General features: G+C 48.7%; 1 protein-coding gene across 2 annotated transcripts in view; it reads left to right on the top strand.

Moving 5' to 3' along the window:
• Positions 1-5,539, top strand: part of CCDC12 (coiled-coil domain containing 12) — a 30,466-nt gene extending 24,927 nt beyond the window's left edge. Inside the window, exons 5-7 of one of the 2 annotated variants that reach the window (XM_061587046.1) lie at positions 46-80; positions 2,632-2,708; positions 3,921-4,083. In XM_061587046.1, coding sequence (XP_061443030.1) covers positions 46-80; positions 2,632-2,708; positions 3,921-4,000 — 192 coding nt within the window. In that variant the 3' untranslated portion in view covers positions 4,001-4,083. Of the gene's footprint in view, positions 1-45; positions 81-2,631; positions 2,709-3,920 lie in introns of both variants that reach the window. The other variant, XM_061587045.1, reaches the window with a different exon arrangement.
• Positions 5,540-21,926: the final 16,387 nt, after the last annotated feature.

The following is a 21,926-nucleotide window of genomic DNA, read 5'->3' as shown; positions in this document are numbered from 1 at the left end:
CTTTTGCGTTTGTGTCTTTCTCTCCCCACCACCTCCTTTCCCTAGGACTTGGCAAATCTCGCGCCCAGAAAACCCGACTGGTGAGTATGAAGCTTCGGGAGGCATTTGGCAGGGAGGCAGCACAGCAGCTATTGAGGATTAAAAGGATTGCACGGCTGTTTAAGGCCTTAAAAAAGCCACCCCAATCAAAGGGATCTTGGCGTGCACCTGGGAAATTCAGGATAGACTAAAGAAAGTACTTCGTCACACAGTGCGTTGTTAAACTATGGAATTTGCTCCCACAAGAAGCAGCGACAGGCACCACCTTGGGTGGCTTTCAAAGAGGATTAGACAATTTGTGGGCGATAAGGCTATCAGTGGCTACTAGTCCTGATGACTGTGTTCTGCCTCCACTGTCGGGGGCAGTATGCTTCTTAATCCCAGTTGATGGAAACCGCACAGTGTGGGGAGAGTGCTGTTGCCCTCAGGTCCTGTTTGTGGACTTCCCATTGGGGCACCTGGTTGGCCACTGTGAGAACAGGATGCTGGACTTGATGGGCCACTGGCCTGATCCAGCAGCCAGGCTCTTCTCACGTTCTGAATGCAGACTCTAGCAAATCTCCGGGGAGTTTCAGGAGGGTTAGCTGAAAAGCCAGCTGTGGTTTGGCCTTGGTACACAGGTTCCCAGCAGATGTAGCATGTTTGCATTCATTCCCTCCCAGAACTGTCTGTCTCAATGGCCCTGCTGCTTGGCTGCTTCACAGGGGGAAGATGAGACGGCCTGGCCTTCTCCATCGGCCTGGTTGGACCAGCTGCCATTTGGCGCTTCCTCTCCCAGAGCCGTCTCCAGCAGCGAACAGGACACATGGGCTGGCTTGCTTTCCTTTCCCCTTTTCTGTCACATCAAGGAAATCGTCAGCCTTTTTTTTATTTATTAAATTGTGGGGCTGCCTTGAGTTGCGCTGATGGGCCCTAGGGCTCAGGGTGGGTTATTGCTTTTCAGTTGGAGGTCGACAAAGGACAAGGAGTTGGGGCATCCTGGTAAAGAGCAGGAAGGAATTACTTCAGGGGCTACATCCAGCCGGCTGTGAGCAGGGAAAGAATCGGCCCTGAACCCTTTCATGCAGCCCGCAATGGTCCCTGGGGGAGGCCCAGAGGAGGGTTGGTTGTGCCGTGATTCCTCAATGCTGTACCCACACGCATGTCTTGGCTGAACTGGAGGCATTCAAGAGGCAGCTGGACAGCCATCTGTTGGGATTGCTTTGATTTGGATTCCTGCATTGAGCAGGGGGTTGGCCTTGATGGCCTTATAGGCCCCTTCCAACTCGACTATTCTATGATTCTATGAACTTGGGGAGGGGCTGTAGCTCAGTGGCTAAGGCATTCATGCTGAGGCCCTGGGTTCAATCCCTGGCAGCATCTCCAGGTGGAGCTGGGAGAGACCCCCCTGCCTGAAACCTTGGAGAGCTGCTGCCAGTCAGTGCAGACAGTGCTGAGCTTGAAGGACCAATGGTCTGGCTCAGTGAGCTTGGTAGCCAGCTACTGTTTTTGGCAGCCAGGGAGTCTTACTTTGCCTCTGCGGAGCAAGGGCATCCCTTTTGTACCCTCCACCGTGTGAGGCTTTTTTGCAGGAAGGAGCCCCAAGCAGGCCGTGCAGGGGCATGTCTGCGAATCCCTCTCTTAAGAAACGAAGGGATTCCCCTTATACTGAGTTAGAGGTGGGAAGGCCCGGACAAAAAACGGAAAAATTGGGCGTGGGGGAAACCCTAACTTCCAGTTTTTTCCCCCTGGGCCTTCACATCTCTGTACTGAGTCATACTCTTGGTCCATGACTTTAAATATTGTCTACACTGACTGGCAGTGACTTCCCCTGTTTTCAGACGGGGTCCTTTCTCTGCCTATCTGGAGATGCCGGGGATTGAACTTGGGACCTTCTGCATGCAAGGCAGACCCTATACCACTGAGCTACGGCCCTGCCTTCCGTTGTGTTGTGTTGATTTTGTATCCCAGACACAGCCCAGTGCCTTTCTGAAAGAGCTGTTTGCTGCTTCTGTACGTCACTGTCCGCTTTTGAGAAATATCTCCCTCTCCTGTGGCAAGGCGTATGGGAGGCCTTCCCTTTGGGTTGCCAGAATTAAATTTCTGGTCACAGTGACCGTATGGATGCATCACTGGTCGTGTCTGGGTGTGGCTTGTATTGGGAAATGCAAATGGCAACCTTGGCACCTTAGGAAGGAAGTTTTAAAGCTCTTTTTCAGAGGCTGACCACATTCGGTGACCAAGATCTTTCTAGAGTTTGCCTGCCTTAAACAAAATAAAATAGTGGTGTGGAGGCATCCGCCATTCCGCACATGTTTCTGAACATAGTAGCTGTCAGAGTGTGTGTGTGTTGTTTTCTGCAACGTCCTCTGCTCTGGACACTAATGCTCACTGAGTGAGCCCCAAATCAGGACGCCGCTTCCTCAAGGGGCTGGCCATTCAGTTCTGCCAGGGCCTTTTCTCTCTCCCTTGCGCTTTCCCCCTTTGCATGTTGCACAGCCGCCCCAGCCTGGCGCATGAGGGGTTCTTTCCTGGCTTTGCCTCTCCCCCTCTTTCTTGCGCATGCCGCTCCATGTGCACATCGCATTTCAGCCTCCTCCTCTTGCTCCCCAGGGACTTGAAACGGGACGTAGCCAGGAGGCTGGAGAAGCTGGAGAAGCGGACGCAAAGGGCCATTGCGGAGCTGATACGTGAGTGACGGGGCTGGAAGCAAAGCCGGAGGGTTGGCGGAGGGTGAGCAGGACGTCCCTGACTCGAAAGGCCGAGCGTCCAACAGTTCTCCTTCCCCGCTGACGGTGGCTCCTGCACAACCCCCCTCTTTGCCCCATAACTTGCCTCAGACGGAGCCAGACCCTTGGCCTGTCTAGGCCAGTCCTGCCTGTACTGACTGGCAGCAGCTCTCCAGGGCTTCAAGCAGGGGGCATTCCCAGCCCTACCTGGAGAGATTGAGAATTGGACGTGGGGCCTCCGGTGTGCAAAGCAGGTGCTCTGCCTCCGAGCGACGGCCCTTCCCCATGCGTGCTGCTGGAGGCGGCCTGCTCCTGAATACCCGTTGCTGGGAATTGCAGGCAGGGAGGTTGCTGCTGTCCTGTGCTCAGGTCCTGCTGGCGGGCTTCCCAGAAGAGGCATCTGGTTGGCCACTGCAAGACCAAGATGCTGGGCTAGCTGGGCCACTGGCATTTGGCTCCTCTTAAGTTCTTTTGTGCTTAAGTCACAAGCCAACCCTCAAGAAAGGAGCCAGATTTCCATGACTCTTGGATGGATCCTTCTTCCAGACTCCTGCGTTCTGGCCACGCTCCCAGGATGGTTTTGCTCTCTCGAAGGCTCCCGCTTCTAGGGCTGGAGTTGACCGGGGAAAGAGCTTCCGTGATGTCGGGGACAGAGCATTGAGCTAGGACTGGAGACAACCAAGTTCAAACCCTACTCGGTTACAAAGTTCACTGGGTGACTGAACCAGCCACGCTTCTTCAGCCTGACATACCTCACAGGGTTGTTGTGTGGTTTTTTAAAAAGGAGGTAGAGTGGCGATGTATGCCCTCCTGTGCCCCTCATAGAAAAGGAGGGATGGAAATGTCATACCTAAATATGAAGCCCTCTTTGGTTATTTGGGGGCTTATTCCCATCTCCCAGAGGGATTGGTGGTCTGCTGCATGGTGTCTGCATATAGACAACCTTGGGAGGGTTCCTCATCTGCTGTCATAGTGGAATCCCACTTGCCCAGGAGTGCCTGGGTAACGTTGTGCCTCTTCAGGCTTACAGCAGTGATGCTGCACCTGCCCAGTGCAGGAGGCTGGCTGGTAACCAGCCCAGCTGTTGAGGTCATCCTGCTAGCTTCACAGCATATTGCTCCAGCTGTTCAGGACGGCAACCATTGCTGAGTGGTGTGTCTGTTTCCCTCATAGGAGAGAGGCTGAGAGGCCAGGAGGAGGACTTGGCGTCGGCGGTTGGCTCTGCAAAGCAGGAAGGAAGCGATTCGGACTGAAGTGGCCTGTCAAGCAGACTTGGGAAACGGATCCTCTTGGTGCAGCCCTGCAAGGCAGGCCTTGCCCCAGGTGGGCTCTGTCTGGGATGCTGGGCCATAGAACGAGGGGCCCAAACATATTTGACACAAATCCACAAACCGTTTGGTATTTATGCCTTTTCCAGGCAGGCTTTTGATTGGGGATATTGCTAGCAGCCGGCAAGCTAATGGATGGGGGAGAGCCAAACCTCAGGGAGCTGTTCTCAGGAAGGAAAGAACCAGGAGGGTGGAAAAGGAATGAGCCTGCAGAAAGGAGCTGCGATCGCTTGCAGAACTGTGTCCTGGCAGATGCCTGTTGTACAGCAAAGCACAGGGAAAAGGGATCAAAAACAGTATCAGAAGAATACCCAAGGAATCTCTGCAAAACGATATCTTAATGTGAAGCATTGCAATACAGTTGAGGCAACAGCCCCTGAAACTACTCCATGTGCATTTTATAATCAAAAAGCAATCCACATATCCAGGATGATTCTCAGGTGCAGAGCCCTGGATTCTGCCAGCATTCTCATCTGTAGCCAAATCTAGTCCAGCTTTTTCCTTGTGAACCTGTGCTGAAAGGATGCGTTAAAATCCCCAGTCCAGCAACAATCAAGTGCGGTGTTTCAGGAGACACTTGGGAATGTAAGATAGGGCTCTCCTGAGTTTGGATGCTCAGCATCTGGTAAAAACTGTCAAATAACGTTGACTTCTCCTGAATGCACTTCCCTACCAATAACGCCACGCCTCGAGTGGAGGAGGGAAGGATGGGGCCCTTGGGCTCTTGGCTGACCTTGAACCAGCCCCCCCCCCCCAGCAACACTTGTTTGTGCCACAGCCTCAGCAAAGACACTTGCCGATTGTGGCACAAGATTTCATGTAGGGAACTCAAGGCAAGATTGCTTTGGAAATCCAGTCTTAGAATTCAGGCCCTTCCCTGGAGTCCACTGTTGCTGGCTGTGATCGGGGAGCTGTTTTTTGTTAACTTCTAGGTGGACCAGGCTTCAAGGTGCTGAAACAGCCTGCCATGTCCAAGAGCCACAGCTCTTTGAGTGGTCATGTGGGGCTGGAAAGACTTTGTTCTTTAACACCAGAGATATCTGTTCCCGTTACGACCAACTTGCAAAAGAACTCGTTGCTTGAGGGGCAGTTCCATTTTATATTAAAGTCTGAGGACTCACCAACCTGTTCTGAGCAGGTGAGGCACAGGGAAAGTCAGCCGATGTCTCCTGGAATAGTTGAACAGCCGGGAAGTTCTTTAGGGGTTGCTTAAAAACAACCTTTTTTACATTGTAGCCTGAGATGCTGAAAGTTTGGTTTCTTCTGTGTGTTTTCAGTTCTGTCCACTTGCTCCCAACCTTGCAAAAATGTATGCCACCCCCTCATGACCACCACCTTGTTCTTGAATCAAATTGTGTTCAGTTGTACAGTGGGGTTTTTAAATAATCAATGCTGTGAAGATGATCCGCAGTGCCATGTACTTCCTTTCTGTTTCTTGGTTGAATAAAGGCCAGCTGGGGAATGCATCATCTGGTAGAACATCTTGTCCCCATGAAAGCTTTCAGGGCTGAAGGATAGCTCTGTGAAGCTCTAAATCCTCCCCACTTGGCCTGTCAGGCCATTTTAGCTGTGCTACGTCCACCTGCCCTACACATGATATTGCAGGTGAAGATGTTGCTGGGCCAAAGCGCCACATACGGAGCTGTGGAAGCCCTGACTCTTGCCTGGTCATGTGGGCAGAAACAGGTCACTTGACTTATTTTTACTTTTTGTGCCTTCAAGTCGATTATGACTTATGGCGACCCTATGAATCAGTGACCTCCATCAGCATCTGTCATGAACCACCCTGTTCAGAGCTTGTAAGTTCAGGTCTGTGGCTTCCTTTATGGAATCAATCCATCTCTTGTTTGGCCTTCCTCTTTTTCTACTCCCTTCCATTTTCCCCAGCATTGTTGCCTTTTCTAGTGAATCATGTCTTCTCATGATGTGTCCAAAGTATGATAACCTCAGTTTCATCATTTTAGCTTCTAGTGACAGTTCTGGTTTAATTTGTTCTAACACCCAATTATTTTTACTTTATTTAGATTATTTCTATACTGCTTAATGTATAAAAATGTCTCTTAAGCGATTTACAGAAAACAAAAACAACAAATGCACGATGTTATGTATCTACTAGGGGCTACACCCCTGCTCGCTTTGCTTGCCAACCCCGCCTACTGTCACCAAAGCCTCCCACCTCCCACACTTTGCCATAGCTGTCCCTCCTGTTCCCCCAGGTGTAACCAGAGGTTCCCTTCCCCCCATCTGAAGGGGTGCCAGAACTCCCCTCTCCTTTCCCCCCTCCACCACCCCAGGGGTCACCAGAGCACCCCTCCCCTGGCCAGCATCCCACCCACCTGGTGAGGCCAAGCTCCGGGCCTGCCATTCCCCCCCCACTCCCTCTGCAGGTCATCATCGCCCCCCCCACTCCAAGCAGCTCCCTAAACTGCCCTGCCTCCACCAAGTACTTTCTTGCTACTGCTGTAGTGGTTTGCCTCACCTTGCCTGCCTTGCCTATAAGTGTCATGCTACCCTTGAATGTTTCGGTGCAGGTATGTTCACGGGTAGTGTGACACTTATGAAAATATAATATAGGTAGAAATGTTACTTGAATTCAGATTATTAATAAATACAAACGGATATCAATTCCTTCTTCTGACGCACCTTCCATCTCAGCCTCCTGGCTCTCACCCAAAAATCTATGCATTCAAACACTGCCCATGCCTAGAATCTCCCAACAAAACGGGTTCCTGGAAACGGCTGACATCATCCTAGTCTCTCTCTCTCTCTAGGCTTGCTTCATTGTTATGTTCAGTGATTGACAGGTGAGCAGCCCCCACCCACCTGTCAAACTTGGGACATGAGGGTTAGAAACATGTCTGTTTCTCTTAAAAAGAGAGCGGTTTGCTGGAAAGGTACTGGATTCCTTGCTCTGTCAAAGAACTGTGGTCTCGTATGTTCCCAACTGAAGCTGCTGCAAGTGTCCTGCTTCTTTCCTTTCTCCCTAAGCTGAGAGAAATGCCTGACAGCGGTAGCATTCTTGAGCAGGCGTCCCTGAATGCTTGCCTTCAGGAATGATTACAGCAGCCCGTGATGCAATGATGAAAAAACAGAAATGTTAAGCATCTCTTTCATCAAATTGCGCAATATTCTCTTGCTGCTGCTGTTTCCTGCTTCGTAGTGCATACCTCTTCTATGCTAAAGTTCACGTTTGGGAGCAGAGGTGAGGAACCTTAGGCCCCCCAGGCTTTATCCAGCAGCCCACAGGACTCTCCCAGGCCACACCCCTCATTGACCTTGCTCCACCCCCTCCTGAAATGCTTCTGCCTGGCTGGAATACATCAGTCTGTGGTGGTAATGCCTTTTGCTGGCCTCGATAGAGGACAGAGAGGGGTGTGTGGGGAGCTGAGAGTCTCTGATTTCTATGTGGCTGGAATGTAACCTACTGTACAAGGGTAAGAGTCATATCCATTGTTCCACCCGTGGTTACCTCTTGGCCCTGCCCATGGCAGGCATGCAGCCCTCAGTAGGTTCCTTATGAGGAAATGCAGCCCTTGGGCTGCAGAAGGTGTCCTAATCCTATCATGGAATGTGGGAGGATGGAGCGCAGCTGCAGAAGCTCCCCATGCATCGCAAAGGGCGCTGTCGCATGTTTTCAGCATGTGTCTCTCAATGTGTCAAAGGAGGAGAGCGAAGTAGATCTGGACTTGGATTGGAGGTGGCCTGGGAACTATATATATGCCGCCCTGAACTCAGAACAGGACAGGGGACATATAAATACTACATTAGTCATATGTTGGCTGCTGTTCAGTTATGACTCCTCGCCATAAGTAGCTGGGGCTACAAATGCACTGTCACTCCTGGACACAACAACTACAAAGGCAGCAGTTGCAATGACAAGAAATGAAATGCTCCAAATGTTGCAATAAGGAATGCAACGGTGCTTACACATATTTCTTACAACATGTGTTCTCAGAACAGCTGAAGTATTAATATTTTTAATTGAATTGGTGTCCTGCCTGAAGGAGCCCAGGGCGGCAAACAAAGGACAAAACACTAAAAACATCTTTAAAAGATTTTTAAAATAAAATAAAAGCATCTTAAAAAGTAATTCCAAAAGAGATGCACGCTGGGAGAAGGTCTCTATTCTGCTCAAGAAGCTTGTTGAAAGTGAAAGGTCTTCAGTAGGCACCACAAAGGTGACAGAGATGGTAACTATCTAATAATTTAAGGGGAGGGAATTCCAAAGGGTCAGTGCCATAATGTTAAAGGTCTGCTGCCTGTGTTTCGTAGAATGGACCTCCCGATAAGATGGTGTCTGCAGGAGGCCCTCACCGGCAGAGTGCAGCGATCGGCTGGGTATATAAGGGGTGAAACAATCTTTCAGGCTTCCTGGTCCCAAGCTGTATGGGGTTTTGTACAGCAAAGCCAACACCTTGAACTTGGCCCGACAGCTAATGTGCAGCCAGTGCAATTTTTAAAGCAGTGGGGTGACATGTTGGCGATATCCTGTCCCAGTGAGCAGTCATGCCGCTGCTTTTTAAAACGGTAAAACCACACCTTTAGAACAATTTGTAAAAAAATAAATCATAGAAGAAGAAAGAGCCAAGCAATAAAACAAGGTGAACATATCACATATTGAAAAGGTCTGGGCTACTAGGAAAGGAAAGGAAACAAGGTTGGCACCAGGCACACTCCTTGGGGAAGTGAAATCCCAATCTAGGGGGCTGCAACAGTGAAGGCCCTGTCTCCCATCATTGGCAGTCTCAGAAGGTGGCAGCAGACGTGGCAGGTTCTCAGAGACTGGTTTTATTATCACTGACTTCTCAGTGGCTAACACATTCCCCTGTCATGCTGATTGTGGCATGCTGGAGTCACAGGGTCCTGGCTGGGGCCTTGCTCTGAAAAAAGTAAGGGGTCTAAGACCCCCCGAGATCCTGGATGACTACACCCCTGTTGGTGGGCCTCAGTAATTTCCAGCCCTTGTCTCATGTGTGCCCTCGGTAGAATCTAGATTCTCTTTCACAATCAGGCTTGCCATGGTAGCCTATAAAATTGGAATTATCCTTCTGCTGAGAGTTTTCTGTCATAAGCATTACTGTTCCTGTGGATCAGTGATGCATTCATTTTAATTATATTCTGACCCACACACAATGTAATTCTGCAATGCTGTAGGCTCAGAAGGGATGGCTTATGATCAGGGGTGTAGTGGTCCAGGGTCTTGGGGGTCTTAGACCCCTTACTTTTTTGGGAGCAGGGTCCCAGCAATGTCCCTATGTCAGCAGCGTCCTATGAGAAAATCAGCATGAAAGGGGAGTGTGTTAGCCAGTGAGAGGAACCTTCTTACATGATTCCTTGTCCTTTCCTGTTGATTGGAGCCAATCAGAGTGAAAGAAGGTGAACCACCCACTGAGCAGACTCTTCTCAGTAGCTAACACACTAACACACTCCCCTTGTATGCTGATGGGCTCCTAGGGACATCTGTTGTTCTGGGAGAAGGTGCACATGGGAAGGACAAAAGAGTGTGGAGAATCCAGTGAGGGGACCTGGCTATGAGGGGGAGTGGCATGACTATCATGAAGGGATCCTGCACGTCTGAATCTGTCACTACGCTACTGCTTATGACACCCTCTGGCATTTGTCACAGGAAAAGACCCTGTGATGTTCCTGCTTATATTGTAAATATGGTAAGTGCTGGTTATACAGAAGATATAATAATAATAATAATAAAATTTAATTTTTGTGTCGCCTATCTGGCCGAAGCCACTCTAGGCAACGTACACATTAAAATTCAATAAAACACACTATGATTACAAAACAAAATACAATGCAGTCAACAATGATGCAGGCATAAATTATGTAGGGCAATCAATAAACAATTTCCACAAAAACAATAAACAATCACAAAAAAAAATTAGCCCACCCCAGAGATCCCAAAGGCCTGTCCAAAGAGCCAAGTTTTTAAGGCTTGGCGGAATGTATTCAGGGAAGGGGCATGGCGAAGATCAAACGGGAGGGAGTTCCAGAGAGTGGGGGCCACCACTGAAAATGCCCTCTCTCTAGTCCCCACCAACCTAGCTGTTTTCGTTGGTGGGACTGAGAGAAGGCCCTGTGTGGCTGATCTAGTTGGGCGGCTTAATTTGTGGTGCTGGAGGTGCTCCTTCAGGTAAACTGGACCGAAACCGTATAGGGATTTAAAGGTTAACACCAATACCTTGAATTGGGCCCGGAAAACAATTGGAAGCCAGTGTAGTTGAAATAATACTGGCGTGATGTGATCGCGGCGGCAGCTGTTTGTAAGCAACCGAGCTGCCGCATTCTGCACCAATTGTAATTTCCGGGCCGTTTTCAAGGGTAACCCCACGTACAGCGCATTGCAGTAGTCTAATCGCGAGGTGACCAGGACATGTACTACCAGTGGGAGCTGATGAATAGGGAGGTAGGGTTGCAGCCTCCGTATGAGGTGTAGTTGATACCAAGCTGCCCGGCTCACTGCTGAAATCTGCGCCTCCATGGACAGCTTGGAATCAAGAACAACCCCGAGGCTGTGGACCTGATCTTTCAGGGGTAAGCTCACCCCATTAAGCCTCAGGTCAACAACACCCAACCTTCCTCTGTCACCCACAAGCAGCACCTCGGTCTTATCAGGATTGAGCTTCAACCTGTTCCTTCCCATCCACCCACTCACGGATTCCAGGCACTTGGACAAGGTCTCCACAGCCAACTCCGGTGAGGATTTAAAGGAGAGGTAGAGCTGCGTGTCATCAGCATATTGGTGACACCGCAGCCCAAACCTCCTGATGATAGCTCCCAGCGGTTTTATATAGATGTTAAATAGCATGGGAGAGAGGATAGAGCCCTGTGGCACTCCACAAGTGAGGGGCCAAGGGTCTGAAACCTCATCTCCCAATGCTACCTGTTGGTGCCTGTCAGAGAGAAAGGAACGGAACCACTGTAAAACAGTGCCTCCTAATATATGGTAAGTGGAGTGAAAGAGAAGGGGGAGTACATGAGCAGTAGAATGCTGAATGATTGGCTGGGGGTATAAATGGAAGAATGACAGTTGAATCTGGGTGGAGGTTTGGTGGTGAATTGAGGCGGTGGCTCTGAGGTGGTGTTTGGACGTTGGTGTTGTTGAGAGTGAGTCGGAGTTCTGAGGCAATTAGTAAGAAGTCAAGTACATAACAGAATATAGATGAAACCATACGCTTGTGAAACATTCCTTAAGTAATCTTGTTGTTTCTAATTCTTAATAAATATTTCTTGGTTAAATAAAAGCCTGATTCCTTCAGCTGGGATACACATACCAGGGGGAATAGCAAAGTAACCAAGGCTGAACAGTTTGTATAGAATGGTGGCAGCGGCGGATCGGAGGAAAGTGTATCCAGTCCCACAGAGAAACCCAGGGCTGTATGCTTCAGAGTCAAGGGGCTTCAGGGGGGTTTGGGAATTACCTATACCCATAGACACAAGGTATCGCAATAGCCAGGCAGAGACTAGGCACAGTCTATTGGCTAAAAGGGTTACAGAATGTCGGGTGGTGCTGCCTAGCAGTGAGATCTTTTGAGATCGGTGCTAGTGCTGTAAAGGGTAAGAATAAACCTGACGATCCTGTCTGCTGGTAGCCACAAGTGAGAGCTTCACAGGTGGTGCTTGGGGAAGGACGTCACAGACCCACCCCACCTTTGGTTAATGTCACAGGAACCAGGTGTTTAGGGGAGGTCAAGCCAAGACTCCAACCACACAGTGAACAGAGGTTTGGTTTTGTACTCAAGAGTAAATGTGTGTGGGAGCTTTCTATCTATTCTAGACTGAGACCACAGCAAGGACAAAGGAGCCGCTGCACGACGACACAGACAGAATGCACAAATAACTCAGAAGTAAATAGCGTTTATTGTTAGGATAATATTAGCAGCTCCACACAGCACTGGGAAACCAAGACATGGTCAACTCCAGACAGAGATAACAGGCATTCAGTGCCCCACGCCGGAACCTGCAGAGGGCCCTTCTGGGTCAGGCCAGTGGCCCATCCGGTCAGCTATCTCGTTCTCACAGTGGCCAACTAGATGCCTCTTCTGGGAAGCCCCAAGCAGGACCTGAGCACGACAGCGCTCTCCCCACTTGTGGTTCCCAGCAACTGGTATGGAGAGGCACACTGCCTCTGGCAGAGGAGGGAGAAACAGAGCCATTGTGGGGGGTAGGAGCCACTGGTAGCCTCTGCCCTCCAGGAGCAGGTCACGCACGGACATGCCGATCCAGTGTGGCCATGAGGAATGCTGCTGCTATAGATGCAAGGATCCGGGGAAATAGTTGAAGAAGGTGAAGGAGGACACCTTGCTCACCCCTGCAAGGAGGAGTTTAGTGGCTCCGTTCCATTGCCACTCAAGGGGGTGTACGCTCCAGGTGGTGGTGGGTTTCTACTTCCTTCCTTCTTATTTTCCTGTATCCACTTTTTCCACCAGGCATAAGACAGGGAGACCGGGGGACTCTAAAACACACACACAAATAAGACACCAAGAGTTAAGAGAGAAGGGTCCCTGCAATGGCCTGAGGCAGACTATCCCAGAAATTAAATTCTTGGAATCAGAGTTCCAAGTGCTTTCCTTCTCCCCCCCCCCCATCTTCAGTAGGTGGGGCTAAGAAGCAGCTTGCACTCTTTTACCGTGCCCAACAACCAAGATTTCATGAATCCCAATACCATGTCTCAATTTGCAAATCATCTGCAAGACACTCTTGCACATTACTGAAAGATGTGCAGAGCAAAGCCTGATTGGAAAATATATATTTAAAAAATGCTAGCCCTGTGCTTGATGCACTATTTGCAGTGAGAGGGGCTGCGTGCAGTGAAGAGAGAGCAAGGCACACCACTGGCTTCACATGCCCAACTGCGCATCACCTCTGCTTCCAAGGCCCATGCACTGAGCCTGCAAAACGGAAGCCTCTGCACTTAAGGCTTCCAGATTTGGGATCCCCACATGATCACAGCACCCAGGCCTTTAGAGGTCTACGCACAGAGGCTTCAACTATGCAGGCATCCATACTCAGCACATGAATAGGGAGCTGCCTGATACCAAGACCGTTTCTCCACTTGGCTTATTACTGTCAACACTGGCTGGCAGCAGCTCTCCAAGGTTTCAGGCAGAGGGATATACCCAGCCCTACCCGGAGATGCTAGGGACTGAACCTGGGATCTTCTGCATGCAAAACATGTTCTGCCACTGAGATACTAGATCACTGGAGGCTTAAATTGAGTCAGACCATAGGTCCATCTTGCTCAATATTGTCTACATTAACTGGCAGCCGCTCTGCAAGGTTTCAGGCAGGGGTCTCTCCCTGGTAATCCTGGGAACTCAACCTTGAGCCTTCTGCACACAAAGCAGATGTTCTACCACTGAGCCATGATCCTTCCGCTAATGTCAGGGCCAGGGAAGCCACACGATATTGGAGGACATCGTGGTGTGACCACACACTGCCTCTTCAACACCCAGAGGCCCTTTGCATAACCTGTGAAGAGGGCAAGCCCTGTCCTGCAATGTATAATTGACAGCTCAGAACTGAAGCTGTGGTATTGTAAATGTCTCAGTGTCCATGTGCGTGCATTTACCTGTGTGTGCACTGGTGACAGCATGCATCTATTTATTTATTAAAAACCTTTATATGCCACTTAATCATTTGCAATTTTAAGCTGTGTACATAAAAACAAGCCATACTTAAAAATTAACCATAACATAATCGGAATACGAAACATGACCTTAAAATTCCTGCTGGAACAAGAAAGTTGTAGTCATGCGCCTGATGTTCAACAGGGAGGGTGCCTGTCTAATCTACTCGCTCACGCAGAAGCTTAGCATGATATTCAGCGCTAGTCCTGCTCAAAGTAGACCCATTGAAGTAAATGGAAAATGGAAATGGACGGCCTTCAAGTCGATTCCGAATTACAGCGACCCTAGGAATAGGGTTTTCATGGTAAGCGGTATTCAGAGGGGTTTTACCATTGCCTTCCTCTGAGGCTGAGAGGCAGGGACTGGCCCAAGGTCACCCAGTGAGCTTCATGGCTGTGTGGGGAGTTGAATCCTGGTCTCCCAGGTCGTAGTCCAGCACCTTAACCACTACACCACACTAACATGACTAACTTAGGTTATTAATTTTAATGGATCTACTCCAAGTAGGACGTAGCTGAATACAATTCTTAACTTCCCAGAGTCCCTTGATAGAGGGCTGAACCCTACAGAGTAGCCATCCCAAACCCTTTTCGACTGGGGCTCCCCGCAGCCCTATCCAGCATATTGCATATGGGAGTGACAGTGATCAGATCCATAAGTGCCAATGTTCATCCTACATGGCAGGGAAAAACCACCGGTGGAGATCAGGCTGTGAAATGGGCTCAAACACACTACAAAATCAGATGTTCAAAAGATAGACAGACAGAGGAAGGAACAGCAGAGATGCACCTTGTCTTGAGGGCCATTTCATCTAAGGCTGGCTCCCATTGTAAATACTGCCGCATGGGGGGCTTTAAAAGAGCATGATCATCATCATTATTTTGATTTATTACCCACCCATCCTTCACCATAAAGTCCCAGGGTGGGTCACAACCATTTAAAATGCAATATTAAAATAGTTTCAAGCAAATTATAATTAAAAGTAGAGTGGATCCTAAAAATATACCTATTTCTTAGAAAAAATCTAATATTTTATGGAGAATAAGGCTACCACGATGGCTATGTCCACTGTCGGAGGAAGTATGGTTCTAAATTCCAGTTGCTGGAAACTGCAAGAGGAAAGAGTGCTGTTGCTGGGCATCAGATTGTGTGCATGATGCATTTTATACATTTTAATTTACTGTAATTTTTAATGTTTTATTGTGTATTTTTTTGTGTCTTTTATTATATATGTGTGCGATTTTACTGTAGCCTCCCTGAGTGCCCTATTGTAGGGTAGAAGGGAGGATAGAAATATTATTATTGTTGTTGTTGTTGTTGTTGTTGTTGTTATCCTGCCTTTCCTCCCAGCAGGAGCCCAGGGCGGTTTATACAATAATAATAATAATAATAATAATAATAATAATAATAATAATAATAATAATAATAATAATAATTTATAAGTCGCCTATCTGGCCGATGGCCACTCTAGGCGACGTACACTTCAGTTAAAAATATATCATAATAAATACAGTACAACAATAAAACAGTAAAATAGTGACAGTTCAGAGTAGCAGGCAATTAGTCAAAAAGATTAACCCTCCCCGGAAGTCCCGAAGGCCTGTCTGAAAAGCCAGGTCTTCAAGGCCTGGCGGAATACATTCAGGGAAGGGGCATGCCGAAGATCATATGGGAGGGAGTTCCAGAGAGTGGGGGCCGCCACTGAGAAGGCCCTCTCTCTAGTTCCCACCAGCCTAGCTGTTTTAGTTGGTAGGACGGAGAGAAAGCCCTGTGTGGCTGATCTTGTCGGGCGGCATAATTGGTGGCGTTGGAGGCGCTCCATCAGATAAACTGGGCCAAGACCGTGTAGGGCTTTAAAGGTTAATACCAACACCTTGAATTGGGCCCGGAAAACAACTGGGAGCCAGTGCAGATCGAACAGCACTGGGGTGATGTGCTCCCGGCGACGACAGTTTGTGAGTAGTCGAGCCGCCGCATTTTGTATAAGTTGTAATTTCCGGACCGTTTTCAAGGGTAGCCCCACGTAGAGCGCATTACAGTAGTCCAAACGAGAGGTGACCAGGGCATGTACCACCAATGGGAGCTGATGAACAGGGAGGTAGGGTTGCAGTCTACGTATGAGGTGTAATTGATACCAAGCCGCCCGGCTCACTGCCGAAATCTGAGCCTCCATGGACAGCTTGGAATCAAGGACAACCCCTAGGCTGCGGACTTGGTCCTTTTGGGGCAATTTCACCCCGTCGAACATCAAGTCAATATCTCCCAACCTTCCCTTGTCCCCCACGAGTGGCACCTCGGTCTTATCAGGATTCAGCTTCAACCTGTTCCTTCCCATCCATCCACTTACGGATTCCAGGCACTTGGACATGGTCTCCACAGCCAACTCTGGTGAGGATTTAAACGAGAGATAGAGCTGAGTGTCATCTGCATACTGGTGACACTGCAGCCCAAATCTCCTAATGATAGTCCCCAGCAGCTTCATATAGATATTAAATAGCATGGGAGAGAGGATAGAGCCCTGTGGCACACCACAATTGAGAGGCCAACCAGATGCTGGAATAGAGGGCTCTTAGGGTCATTCAGTAGCCAAGAAACCGCTCATTGTATGTGCTCAGAGGAACTTGCATCATTGCTGCTCCTTCCTATGGCCCACAGTCCGAGCCCTGGAATCTGGAATACTTAACACTCCCCTCTTTATGATGAACCCTGAAATGTGTCCTTCAGAACCACCATCAACACTCACCTCCACATTCTCAGGATGGGCGCCTTCCATCTCGGATGCCGCTTCCATCGTAGGGGTTTCTTCCGTGGCAGGTGCCCTCTCGATAACAGCACCAGAACTGGTGGCCATCATCAGCATGAAGCTGACCGCCACCAGCGAGAATAGCAGCCACCGACTCCTCATCGTTCCCTGGATTTACGTGCTTCGGCAGGGGAAAGCGTCCTCTTGGAGTCTGAGACCAAGGCAGGTTTCTGAGCACCTTTCAAGCTGTTGTTGGGGCTTTCCTCAGGAATTTCCTTTTCCCTTGACTGAAACAGGAACAGCCTTTGCATGCAACATCTTGAAATCTACTTCCTTGGGAGTTTCCCAACCACGTTGACTCACAAGCTGCAACAGTCACTTTATAGTTTGCCCCACTAAGGTGCCTGTGTGCTTTTGCTCAAGGCTTTATTTATTTTATTGTTAGATTTGCACCCCATCTCTCCCGCCAGTAAAGGAGTTCAAGGTGGCAAACATGGTTCTCCCTCTGCCCATTTTATCCTCACAATAACCCTGTGAGGTAGGTTAGGCTCAGAGGCAGTGACTAGCCCAGGGTTACCCAGTGAGCTTCATGGCCGAGTCAGGAGTTGAACCCTGCTCTCCCAGGACTAGGGTGCCCAGGTTCAGGGGTTGAGACTGATCCTGTATCTTTAGGAGAAGAGAAAGTCAGCCAAGTGCAAGTGTTCTTGCAACCCTGTAATGGGAAAATCACAAGGTGGAATTGTTCCTTCCCCCTGCACAACTTTTAAAAATACAGAAGACCTCTCAGTTGCCAGGCCCAGCCTCCAAGAGGTCTTTTATATCTTTAAAAGTTGTGCAGGGGGAAGGGAGAATTCCACCTTGTGGTTTTTCCCATTACACTGTTGCAAGAACACCTGCACTTGGCTGGTTTTCTCTTCTCCTAAAGATACAGGATCAGTCTCACGCCTTCAACCTTGTAACCCTACCCAAGACCAGTGCTCTAACCACTGCACCACAGTGGCTCTTGAGACAGTCTGGATCTCTTCCTACACTCCATCTCAAACCTATAAATAAATAAGAGGGAGACTCCAGTCCAGCAGAGATTCCCACTGGAGACATAAACGCTTCTTAGAAGAATGGGTGTGTGTGTGAGATGGGAGCCCACAGCTCTCTCTACAGTCACAGCAAGCCATACTTTGATTTATTGAGAGATAGGAAACAGGGCTCCTTCCATCATCAGCTCTGCTGGAAGACTAAATTCTCATTGTCTCCCTTGGATTTTTCTGTTGCAGGAAGTGAGGGTGGCATGTTCCTGCAGCAAATCTCCATGGTATTCATTGAGATGGGTGACAAGGGGAAATGATTGTAATGTGGAGGTCTGACTGCCATGAAACTACCACGAAAGGCAATTGCAACATCTTTGGCTGCCAGCAATGTAACCTCCATAATTCCTCTTCTCTCTCTCTCTCTCTCCCCCATTCTTCTACGAAGCATGAACTGGTCTGGGAAGTGCACAAAACTGGCTTGGCAGCCAAGTCATAGCAATGCCATTATTTCCTCCCTTCGGAGTGAAGAGTTGGTTCTCTGTTCATCAGAGAGTTTCGTTGTTTGCACTCTCTTCTAAAACCCTGCCAAACGTGTTGCGGTCCACTTTCGTTCTCAATAAAGCTTTTTGCAAAAGTTGGTGCCCTCTTTTTATCTATGTTTCAAAATAAATATAAAATACTTTGCCTGCAGCCTTGTAATTTGAACTGTTTTAAAACAGCGTTCATAGATTAAGGTAAAAGGTCACACTAAAGAAATAAAATTAGAATGCAATATCTCAAAAATACCTCCCATACAGCAATAAAATGGGAGCACAGTCAGAAATAACATAGGAGGTGGGAGATACCAGATAAAATTCATGTAGCTGTTTTAGATCAAAACAGACATTTCAGAACTTTTGTTGTTAAGTTTATTTCCTGCCCTTCCTCTGAAGGAGCCCAGGGTGGCAAACAAGTGATTAAAAAAAATTAAAAACATTTATAAAACATCTTCTAAAACAAAACATCTTCTAAAACAAAACATCTTGAAAAACTTCTTGGAGACAATGTCGTCACAGATGCAGGCTCTTAAACCCCATTCATCACGAGAGGTGGACTCAGCCTTGCCAACTAATTTTAGATCTAACAGTGTGATTAACGTTGTGACCAAGGGAGAACGTTGTGACCAAGGGATATGCAAGGTATTTGTTTACCAACCTTGAGTCCCTGGTTAGAGAGAGAATAAGGGCTTGATGCTTCTTTCCCGTGGATAGAACTTTGTTCACAGGATTCTGCTGTGGGTGGAAATGAAGAGGTGTTTTTCACTGATCCCCTCCCCACCTCTCAGACGGGGGGTGGGGGCAAGGGACCCTCTTGAACAGCACGGGACATTTTGCCAGGGGAACTTCCTTCTGCCAGTGGGAGTCTGCTGGACTGGAGTCTCTTGTTCATAGAAGGGCCATTAAAGATCCAATACCATGGTTAGACGCCTGCATATGCTGAATAGCATAGCATTATGTGGAAACCCTGCCCAGTAGCTTAGCTATGGTTTGATGATTGTCAACAAACAAGCCATGATCTGAAGCTTATGAACCTTGGTTTGTTTTAACTATGGCTTGGTGTTACATGTGAACCCAGCAGCCTTCCTTAGTCATGGTTTGTTTGGTCGCTCTGCCCAGACTCTCTACACCAGCACGAGGGAAGTGCACCTGGAAAACAAAACAAATGGAGAAACAAGGCATGGTTTGTTTGATCACATGTGGGATAACTCATGGTTTGGTGTTTGTTCATTAAAAGAATTTATACCCTCCTTTTGAATAGCTGGTATAGCACAGTGGGGAGGAGAGCCTGGTTGGGAGTCCAGAGTCTGTGAGTTCAAATCCCCGCTCGTGTCTCCTGGGTGTCAAGGGCCAGCTAAAGATCACTCCACAGTGAGTGGCTCAGGGGTGACATGCCCTGCCACCTGTGCAGCCGTGGGCAAGCTGCAGAGTCCCAAGGAGCCCAGTTGCCCCCCAGCTGGAAGTTGCGGACAAGGCAGGGGCTGGCTTGTGCAGCTGTGGCAAGCTGAGCAGGCCCTAGCCTGCTGGGGAGGACTAGCCACAGAGGGAGGCAATGGTAAACCCCCTCTGAGTACCACTTAAATGGAAACCCTATTCATAGGGTCGCCATAAGTCGGGATCGACTGGAAGGCAGTCCATTTCCATTTTACTCTGTGTAGAACATAGTTGGATATCACCCTGAGGTTCCAACTAGTTCCCACTTAACTCTTGGGGAGGGGAGCTTGTATTGCAGACCAGGCATGTCTCTTAAAGAGACAGACCACACTCACTGCATCAACACCCGTGACATGTGCTGGTGGTTGCTTGCTCCCATCATCTGCCTAGACACAGCATTCTGCACTAGCTGAAGCTTCCAGACCAAATGAACAACAATTTTAGTGTTGTGTGAACTGATCCAATATCTTTAATAAGGAGCTGGCCAGATTCAGAGTGGCTATTCCACCCTCGAGAAGGAGATTGCTTTTAATATCATGATAAGAATGTACGAGGAGGTGCAGTTTAAGAAGGGCCAATTATGTGCAGGGTTTGCAGACTGTAAAACCGCATCTGATGCCACTGATTGTGAATTTTTATGGTGCTTTAAGAAAAACTGGCAGGGACCAATGCGTATTGTAGGCGGTTTCCACTAACCCAAGTCTGGAAGCGAGGCTATCCTCCCTGGATTTTCTTCCTGGGACCAAACTGGCCCAGCAGAGGAGTGAAACAAAGCTATGTGTTGACTCCCAACAGTGTGAGGTTGTATCCAGAGCAGGGCTAGGGAACCCCTAGCCAACAACTTCTGGAGGACCACAATTGTGATAATCTGTGACTATTGGCCACCTTGGTTAGGAGTTATGGAGGGCCACAGGTTCCCCATCAATGATCTAGTGCTGATAAGATGGTATCTAATGCTGTGTTCCTGCACCCATTCTCAACCTGTAAGTCTGTAAATAAACGTGTTGCAAAACCCCATAAGCCTCCAGTGACCTCCTTCCAAAGGATACCCAACTCAAGCGAGAATGGTGCGTCCAGTGACTTCTAAAAATATTAAATTGTGTTTTAAATCGTTTTTAAAAGATGTGTTTTTAAATTTGTATATTTGTTTTTAATGTTTTTGGTTGTTGTGAACTGTATGGAGAGCTTCGGCTATGGGGTAGTATACAAATACAATAAATAAATAAATCCTCACCAGTTGGGATGAGTGTGACCGTGGACCATGTCTGGGGTGTGGCTTGAAGGCACATGAGGTCACCACCTTGCTGAAGCTAAGCAGGTCTTGGTCTGCTTTGTTTGTGGATGGGGGACTGTCTAGGAACCACATGTAGGCTGCCTTGGGTTTCCTTCTGGAACCATAATGGTGTGATATAAATGTCAAAAAAGACATAAATGCTAGAATAAGTCCATTGGTTTACAGCTGATTTCAAACAGGACACATTGGCGGTTGGGAGAAATTGGCTCTTTGGACTAAATTTGGGATACTTCGGAATTAGGTAAACTTCATGGAGAAGCACCACAGCTCAGGGGAAGGCAGGGCATCTGGTTTGCATTCAGAAGGTTCAACCTCCGGCATATTTAGTTAAGGCTGGGAGTCACACTATGTTTGAAACCCTGCCAGTCAGTGTAGACTATACTGAGCTAGATGGACCAATGGTCTGACTCAGTATAAGGCAGCTCCCTGTGTTGAGGAAGGGCCACAGCTCCGTGGCAGAGTGTCTGCTTGGCATGCAGAAGGTCCCAGGTGCAGTCCGCAATGGCATCTCCGGAAAGGGCTGGGAGAGACCCCTGTCCGAAACCCTGGAGAGCTGCTGCCAGTCAGAGTAGACAACAGTGAACTAGATGGAGCAACGGTCTGACTCAGCATAAGGCAGTGTCCTAGGTTCCTCAGAAGCCAACACTGTTGTTCATTACTCAATTCTCCATCAATGCTCCACCCCAACTGTGAGCCTCCAACGTTCATGCAGTGTGGAAAGCCTGAGAAGCCAACTGCTGAGGGGTGGTTTCCTGATGTTCTTCTTTCCCTTGGCACAGGTGGTGACTTCCCCCTTGAGGAATACATTAACCCCTGAATCACTCCCCTCCTTTTCATTCTCTCTCTGTCCTCCTTCTGCACAAGCAGGAGCTTCTCCATTCCCAAATCCAGATCGGAAGAGCACCACAGAGCGACACGGGGCGATGCGGTGTTTGTGGCTGTTGGTGATGCTGGTGGGCCTGGTGCTGAGTGGGGCTGCTGCCCTGCAAGAGGCGCCAACCCTGGGAGGCTCTGCCTTCGTGGAGAAAGGAGTCCCTGGGGATGCAGCCACACAAGAGGGGCAGGTGAGTGCAGAGCTGATGTGCCCAGAGGCAGTTGCAGCGGTAGCCAATGTGGTGCCGTCCAGGTGTTTTGGATTACAGTTCCCATCGTCCTTGGCTATTGGCAATGCTGGCTGG

This window comes from Rhineura floridana, chromosome 10 (genome assembly GCF_030035675.1).
Source record: "Rhineura floridana isolate rRhiFlo1 chromosome 10, rRhiFlo1.hap2, whole genome shotgun sequence".
NCBI classification, from domain to species: domain Eukaryota; kingdom Metazoa; phylum Chordata; class Lepidosauria; order Squamata; family Rhineuridae; genus Rhineura; species Rhineura floridana.
This window is presented reverse-complemented; position numbering and strand designations above follow the sequence as displayed.